The sequence below is a fragment of the Vigna angularis genome, chromosome 1 (assembly GCF_016808095.1).
Source record: "Vigna angularis cultivar LongXiaoDou No.4 chromosome 1, ASM1680809v1, whole genome shotgun sequence".
Taxonomy (NCBI): Eukaryota; Viridiplantae; Streptophyta; class Magnoliopsida; order Fabales; family Fabaceae; genus Vigna; species Vigna angularis.
Genome location: NC_068970.1, coordinates 17527683 through 17536860, shown reverse-complemented (window position 1 = coordinate 17536860; position 9178 = coordinate 17527683). Strand labels below are relative to the sequence as shown.

The 9178-nt window shown below is 34.5% G+C and overlaps 2 protein-coding genes across 2 annotated transcripts; one reads left to right on the top strand and one right to left on the bottom strand.

The window, feature by feature from the left end:
• The first annotated feature begins 4062 nt into the window (after positions 1–4062).
• On the top strand, positions 4063–4608 carry LOC108328981 (serine/arginine-rich SC35-like splicing factor SCL33). The gene has a single exon (XM_017562928.1). The coding sequence runs from the start codon at positions 4063–4065 to the stop codon at positions 4606–4608; it is 546 nt and encodes a 181-aa protein (XP_017418417.1).
• Positions 4609–7985: 3377 nt separating this feature from the next.
• Positions 7986–8684, bottom strand: LOC108341141 (phytosulfokines). Its single transcript, XM_017578798.2, has 2 exons — positions 8476–8684; positions 7986–8313 (listed from the first exon to the last, which is right to left on the bottom strand). Exons 1-2 carry the CDS (start codon positions 8587–8589, stop codon positions 8200–8202), a joined length of 228 nt encoding a protein of 75 aa, XP_017434287.1. The 5' UTR covers positions 8590–8684; the 3' UTR covers positions 7986–8199.
• Between the last annotated feature and the right edge of the window lie 494 nt (positions 8685–9178).

The following is a 9178-nucleotide window of genomic DNA, read 5'->3' as shown; positions in this document are numbered from 1 at the left end:
TTAAACCTCAAAATCTTTGGATGTTTGTGTTTTGTCTCTACTCTCGAGCATAACAGAAGTAAGCTTGACCCAAGGGCTAGAAAAGCTATTTTTCTGGGCTACAAATCTGGTGTCAAGGGCTATCTCGTCCTTGACATCAACACCAAGGAACTTCTTATCAGCAGGAATGTTGTCTTTCATGAAGACGTTTTCCCCTACAAAAATTTACAAGACAGCACTGCAAATTCTGCTGGTAGAAAGGAGAGAACTGACTCTCTCAGCGACCTTCTAAAAGATCATTGTTACACCAATGATGACATGCATGCTGAATCTGATCCTGCTAACCAGGAAGAGGCACAACAACTCACTGTTGCTGAAGACAGCAGTGACAGTACAGGAGACAGTCAAGAGGTGCAACTGCAGAGAAGGTCTAGTAGACCCAGAAAAACTCCTGACTACCTTAAAGATTATGTCCATCAGGTCAATCAATCCCTATCTTTGAAAAATAGTCTTAAAACACCAGGTTTGACAAACCACAATAAGGGGCAGGTTTGCAGATTGAGAAAATCCCTGTATGGTTTAAAACAGGTCAGTAGGCAGTGGTTTGAAAAATTATCTACTTTCTTAACCTCTGTTAACTATGTTCAATCTAAGTCTGACCATTCTCTATTCATTAGAACAACCCCTACCAGTTTCACTGCTCTACTTGTATATGTGGATGACATTGTTTTGACAGGGAACTCTATGATAGAGATCAACTGCATGAAGGAACTCCTACACAAGAAGTTTAGAATAAAGAATCTGGGTGAACTCAAGTATTTCCTAGGATTGGAAGTAGCCAGGTCAAAGAAAGGCATTCATTTATGCCAAAGGAAGTATGCCTTGGACATACTGGAGGAGATAGGGATGTTGGGGTGCAAACCTTCCTCTACTCCTTTCCTCAGTGATACAACCTCATTATATAAGGAGGACAGTTACCTGGACGACCCAGGTCCATATAGAAGGCTTATAGGAAAGTTACTCTATCTTACTAATACAAGACCTGATTTATGTTTCTCTGTTAATTTACTTAGTCAATTCATGCAATCACCCACTGACTATCACTATCGTGTCATTCAGCACATTCTTAGGTATCTTAAGTTCAAGCCCTCTCAAGGGCTATTTTTCTCTGCTGACTCTCCTATGCAGTTAAAGGCCTTTAGTGACTCTGACTGGGCTACTTGCCCCAATACTAGAAGATCCACAACAGGATTCTGCGTCTTCCTCGGATCATCTCTCATTTCCTGGAAGTCTAAAAAGCAGAAGATCGTTTCCCGTTCTTCCACAGAAGCTGAGTACAGAGCACTCACTGCCACTGTATGTGAGATACAGTGGCTATGCTATCTATTACACGACTTCCAGATTAAGGAGTCGGGGACTCCCGCTTTATACTGTGATAACAAGTCTGCGAGACACATAGCTCACAATCAGAGTTTCCACGAACGCACCAAGCATATCGAGCTCGATTGCCATGTTGTTCGTGAAAAGCTTCAAGAACACCTCCTCACCCTTCTTCCCGTGCGATCCGATGAACAGCTTGCCGACATCTTCACCAAATTCCCTCATCGCGTGAAGTTCAAGTGTATTGTTCCCAAACTTGGATTGGTGACCATACACCATCCAGTTTGAGGGGAGGCTATTGAGAATCGTATAGATTTACTACTGTAAATTGAACCGAAGTTCGTTTTTGTTTTAGACTTTAGTTTTCTGTTATTTCTTTTTGGTGGTTTTCTGTTTATCGGAGCTCTATAAATAGAGCTCCCCTTTACGTTTTACAGTAAGAAGAAACACATTAACAAATAACCAATTGCTGTAAATGAGAAAAAAGAAAGGTTTGGTTTTACTTACTTTGCTCCTTGCGCTCTTCATTTTCTTCTTCTGTGCCGCCACCGTCTGAAGCCTCTAAGGCCGCCGGACCACCGTGTCTCCATCCGCTTCCCAAGCTCCAAGGGAAGAACTCTCTGGAATCCTTCATTCTCTCTCCTCTCTCGCGTAAAGGCCCTGGACACGTCTGAACGAGTGTCTCACCCGTGATGGCTTTTCTCACATCATGGGCTGCTCGTGATTGGGCCAGTGTACTGTGCACACCATTTTGGGCCTCAGCTTAATAATAACAACAAAAAAACTCAATTAATCGAGTTTTATTTTATAAAAATTGTTTATAAAATTATTTTTTTTCATTTTCTCAATTTTTCTTTTAGATTTGTGATCTCATTGGTCATTTCTTTAAATATTCGACACTTTCATAGGAATTTTAATGTAAAACACAATATATTTCTACCAAAAAAAAATTGCAACCAAAATAAGTTCATCTTTTGTTCTATTCTTTAGTTATTTTGAGTTTTTACACGTATTTGGTTTATTTTGTAGTTACATGGCTTAGGAGGATGTTAGATGAATCTTTGTCCATTGGTTATCATTATAGTATGTGTTCAAATTATTGATTTGAGTCTCTCTATTTTTGTGAATAGGACATCTTGTGAGAGTTGAGTTTATGGAAAAAAGTCGAGTAGATGATTCAATTTAGGTAAGGAGAGTTAACTATTTTTTCTTCTCATTATCCATTGATTGTTATTGTGATGTGGATGAAATTTGTGATGAGATGTGATAACTCTAGTTGTTTAGTTAATGTTTGGTTGATTCAACAACTTTGTATGCTTGAGAGTTGTTATTAAATTTTTATTTATGAAATGTTTGACTTGTGTGAGTATAAATCTTGAAATATACAAGTTAAGTCAATTTATTTTATTTAAGGTTAACATTCAAGTAGATAAAAAGGAATCAACTAATATAACTACAAGGATTTCTACAAGTAACCTATTTTAGAAGTAGGTTATACTTTTTTATAATTTCTCAAAAAGAAAAAAAAATACGAGATGAAGCCATTAATACCAAATTGATATATCCATAAGTTTTTAAGTAGAGTAGACGATACTCTCCGAACAATGCACTTGTTAGACAAGCAACCACTCACTAAGCAAGAGTGATATTTGATATGTATATGTAATTAATATAAATGTAGCTATTTCCAATGAGAAAACACTACACTTAGTGGTTTTTGAGATATGTATCTTGACTCTACTAATAAGATTATCTTGACTCTAGTAATATTAGACTCTAGAGAGAATGACATTAATGATACTTGATAGAAATTTCTATATTATAAAACAATGGTATATAAAGGAGAGTGCCTTATAAATGGAATTTTTTTTGCTTTATTACGTGAGAATAACTTGAATCCTAAGATCTAGAGTGGAAGAATATATGATAATAAAAAATTTTAAGTTTAATTCAATAAATGAGTATTTTGAAAGTAAGAGGAATAATCTATTTTATTTAAAATAGTTGACTAATTATATTATGAAAATCAGTTCAATAAAAAATTGACTTAAATACTTAACTTTAATGTTTCTGTAGTAGGTTAATATATATATATATATATATATATATATATTTTGTAATTAAGAGATGTATAAACAAAGTATAATAATACTAATTAAATAGAGGGTTTATATCTTTCGTGTGTGAATATTTTTTTTATCTCTTCCATTTCTTAGTCCAATGTATATCCCATCAATAAACTTCCACTAATACAACAAAGGGCATTTGCACCGGTTAATTTTAATCATTCGCACCGGTTCCTAAACCGGAGCATATTCAGGCGAGACAAAAAATTGTAGACTTTTTGTTTCGGTTATGGACCGAGTTATTTTGTCTGCCTCTACTGCCTCGGGTAGAACTTGAACCGAGGCAGTAAGATCTTTTTTTTTTTTTTTGATTTCAATTCCAGATTCTAATTTCAAATACCCAACACTGAAAAACCTTAAAAGATGAACAAGACCCCTCTACAATCCGAAGACATAACCAAGCTGTTTCATAAACTCAGATAACAAATTGTTTCACAAACAAACTCAGATAACAAATTGTTTCACAAACAAACTCAGATAACAAATTGTTTTACAAACTCAGATAACAAAACTGAAATGAGATGAATGGCTGAAACCCTAAGTCGCAGAAACAAGAACAAAAATCCCAAATCTGAAAATGAAAAACCTAATTCTCCAATTCTCCATTTCAGAAACCCTAAAATGTCAAATTGAAAAACGATTCCCTCCACTGTCGCTTCCCCGCAACGCGCCACCGCCACCGCCGCGCCTCACCGCTACCAGACGTGACCCCGCCGCGCCGCGAACTGCCAACGTCCTCGCGCAGTCGCCTCCATCGAAGACCTCACCGCGCCGCGCCTTGCCGCTACCATACGCGACCTCGCCGCGCCGCGCCTCACCACTATCAGACGCGACCTCGCCGCATCGCGCCTCGCCTCGCCGCTATCAGACGCGTCCTCGCCGTGCCTCGCCTCGCCGCTATCAGACGCGTTCTCGCCGCGCCTCGCCTCGCCGCTATCAGACGCGTCCTCGCCGTGCCTCACCTCGCCGCGCCTCCCCGCGCCTCGCCGCGTCTTCGCTGGCCACTCACCTCCATCACAACACTCTCCTGTACTCTGGTCTGCGTTCAAGGGAAGAAGAGAAAGGGAATCTGCGTTCAAGAAGAAGAGAAAGGGAAGAAGAGAAAGGGCAGAGGAAGATCTGAACTACTCTGAAAATAGCTGAACCCTTTATTAGGTCACGGGTTCAAGGCTTCTGGACTGCCTATTGTGCCTCGGTTCAAAATATATTCGAGATGATATAATCATACTGCTTCGGTTATTCAGTTTAACCGGTGCCTATTATATCAGAAAATAAAAAAAAATAAAAACTATAATGGCAATTTTGAAAATATATTGAACTTTTATGCCTCGGTTTTTGACTTAACCGAGGTAGTAGATATATGGCGTTTCGGGTTTTTTTAAACCGAGGCATATAACTTCCATAAAACTACAAAAATGCCACCGTGGTTTTATACACTTCGGTTCTAGTAAAACCGAGGCGTATATAGCGCGTTAAAATGACGTTTTTTTACTAGTGTTCTTATCTCTTTGTTTTTCTTATTTTGATCTCCTTTTCATCCACTTCAAAAACTGAATATAAATATAATATTCCTGTTAATTTACACTAGCGAGTTGAATATACATAATTTGTGAATATATAACTTGATGTATTTAATTAACTTTATATCAGTAAAAGATGTAAGAAAAAATAAACAGAAAACGAAAAGGGTTTATTAAGAATTTTAAGCAAAAAGGAACACTAAAAATCAACGCACATTGAAATGTAAACTCTAACAAAATTGAAAATGAGAAGGAAATTTTTTAAAATATGCACAAAAGTTTTGAATAAAGGTTTTAGTTAACGTAAAGGTGAAGAAAGGTATAGAAAGGGTGATTTGAAATTAAATGGGGTATGTTTCGATTCCTACCAATATATGGTTATGGAATTATTGAGCCACATGTAATAATAACTTTTGAATCGTATATGACCATTAATTATAGCCAACCAATAATTGCGTTTGACATTTATACGTAGTGTGTGGTAGTATAGTATGGAGAGAAAGGTACGATACGACTAGCAAAGATGAACCGTACTCACATAATATATTATTATTTATTTCCATAAAATAAATACATTTTATTTCCTTTCTTATTAATACGGTGGGGCTCATCGTATTTGTAGATACTCCTAACTTGAAATCTCTTATACGAGAATGTTACGTAACTTAATAATTAATAACAGATTATAACTTCAACTCATATGAATGTAGGTGATTGCAAATGCTTTTTTGTTTTAATTCAAACAAAACAAATGTTTGGGAATCAATAGGAAAATCTGAATCTACGTGTAAAGGAAACATACTTTGAGTTCAGAGTAATTGTTCGAGGATGGATTTTATTAACCAATGTTGTTCGAAGTCAATATAAAGCAAAATATATAAAGAAAGAGCAATGATAGATGACAATTTTTTTTAGACGTCAAATCAATACCTAATAATTATTAATATATAATATTGTATATGATACTTATCTTTTTTTCTCTCTCTCTCACCAAAGATAATTTTGAGATTTTATGTATGTGCCATAATATTTAAGGTGATCATGCATCGTTATCATCAAAACAATGTAATATTGCCCTTTAAAGCTTTCATAGCTTTGTCAAAAATATCATCCCATCTAAAATCCCCATTAATACGATCATTTGTATCTTATCAATATTTTATTGACCTTAATTCTACTTCTAATTATATTTAGTAATTCGACATTTTAATCTATTTAAATCTAAATGGACGAATTTATTAGTTTATTATTATTTTTTGTTTGTTCAATGTATGAAGGACCCGTGAATAGTACAATAAATATAATAAATACTGATTTATCATACCAAATACTAAAGTGAACTTAAACACCTCCCTTTCCAATTTACCAATTGTATCGTTCATTTTAGGTATAATTATGTTGTAACTTTTTTTATAAGATTTTTTTATATTTTATTTCCTCTAATTTCTTTAGTGACTTTCTAATATAATATATAAAAAATGGTGAAAAATATATAAATATTAAATTTCAATTGGATAGACACTGGAATACGAAATCAACTTATATCAGCATAACTTCCATAGCAAAACAATTATAGTGGACAAAAGAATATAAACATATTGTTATACTTATTTTTCACAAAAAAAAAAACAAAATTAATACCAAGGTATTCCGTAAAATAAAATGATGAAGTAAAACATCAAAATACATTATCGGAATTTAAAAAAACGCATAAATCAGCCTAACAACAAAGTACAAAAGTAAACTATAGAATAACAAACAAAATCATAAACCTAAAAACTAACCTTTCTACTAAGCGCACTCACAATTCTTCTTGTTTTTTCATCAAGAAAAAAGGCACAACACTCACGATTCTCTTTATCTTTGATCAGCAAAGGTGAATAATGGAAAATGTAAACAAAAACTGACAGAAACCTTTGTAAAAGGAATAACACATCTAACAAAGACAACATAACTAACAAAAACAACACAACGTCTTTCACAGGCTAGTGTGGGAACAACAGGAATGCGTATGAAAAAAAAATGCAATATATCAAAGAAAAAGAAAATCTTGGACAAAAGTTCAAATTGGAAATGATATTCATGCCAAAGAAAAAGAAAAGATTAATAAAAAAACTTATGGAAGGTACAGAAAAAAAAATGAAAAATTGACGAAAATGTCAAAATAATAAAAATGGTTAATATGGATATTGTTTTTTCTACTACATTGTTTTGATAAAATAGATTGGTAGGGTAATGAAAAAGGTTTGGATAAATTAAGCCACCTTTAACCTCTACAGTTATTGTGTAAAAAAGAAAACTGTAATTGTTTAAGAATCGTGATTTTTGAATTTTACAGCTATACAAACAGCATAGAGTTTATACGCATCTTTTTGTAGCCTCTTATTTCTTCCATGCTTTTTCATTCACATGTCCGATGGGGGTGATTTAAATGAACTCAGAGTTATAACTTCAACCTCAACCATCAACCAATCTGATCAAACTCCCTAACTGAAGAAGTCACCTAAGTGGTTGAATTACATTTAATACTGGGTGCTCCAGAGAGTGATCCATAACAGGCATTAAATCCAGAGGTTACAGTTACCTATGCAATTAGCCATTACCATGTCTTTAGCTTCTTCACTTGTCACTTGTCACACAAATTAATTTGCCAAAGCAACATTAAATCCACAGCACTTTCATGGGACTTATTCAATCTCTTCCTTCTTTGTCAAAGATACAACATTTTACTCATGATTCATCCAAGTAAAACACATTAGATGGGTATATATACCACAAAATAGCTTCATGTTTTACGGCTTTTCATGAGGCTACACATATACATGGGGTTGTGGGTTTATGTGTGATTCCTTAGTCCATGATCGATATATTATATATAACTTACGTTAATAAGATAAAGCAAATGTGAAAAATTCCAGACAGTCAGATGAATGTCAAAAGAAAGAAGACACTCTTCTTTACGATTACCGACCACATGTACTTTATCAAGAAGACAGATATTTCCATAAACTTCAGTTTAATATACATATAAATAGAAGAAAAAACACACAATACTCAATTCCAAAGAAATGAGCCAGTTACCAACTTCTAATGTACTGTAAATAAAAACAATCAAACACTCTCACTCCTATCATTGCATACGTGAAATTATGGATGCAACATAGTACTACTTAGAGTAATTTCATATTCTCTCTTCAAGGATTATGCTTTTGCGTATAAATATAGTCAACGTGAGCAGCGAGTGTTCTCTTCATCAAGCATTCATCCTCTCCAAAACCATCACAGCTCTCATCAACCGCCTCAACTCTCTGCAAAATATGACATCAGTTAATAAATATCATATAGTATTTAACCGCCATCAGTATAAAAGTGTGTGTATGTAGATACTATTAAATTAGAAAAGATGAATGATAAAGATAAGGAATATATAACTCTAAAATTAGTTTAAGTATAATTAAAGTTGAGCCAACCTGTTGGTGCGGTTCTGTCAAAGATTCCTGGTGAAAGGCTGGTTCATGGCGTATGGCATGGGAGAGCATGAAGAACAGTAAGAGGGTGAAGAAGAAGGGTGGGAGCTTGGTCATGTTGGGAGAGAAGGATGAAAAGTTTTTAAGATGGAAAAAGAAATAGAGGGGATTTGAATGGTAGAGGGAGTGAAAGAAGGAATATATATAGAGATAAGGATGCGAATAGAAGTGTGAACTTTGGAAGTGAGTTATTTATTGTAGCTCACAATCAAAGACCAAGGGCATCGAGGAACTACTGTGAAACAGGGGGATACATAAATAAAACCTCAAACACGCTTTTCTTTTTTGTTGAATAAAGTTGTCCATGAACAGTAAGACACATGAATATTGAACAGTGGATAAAAACGGAGAGGAACCGAGAAAGCAACCTAGGACCAAAAAGAATCCTTGGATTGGAACTTCTGTAGGGGTTGGAAAATTTGTTACAGGGCTTGGAAACTGATTAAAGAATTCAAATAAATTATTATATTTTTTATCCTGACTTTTAACGTGGAGTTTTTTCACAAAATTAATTATTTCGTTATTGTTCTTTCCACCAGTATTTTTTTTGTCAAGGGAAGTGTGGTCCATTATAAACAAAAATCATTAGATTTTATTTGAATGGTTAGGATTTTATGAAAATACAGATAATTTTCTAAAGTCATCA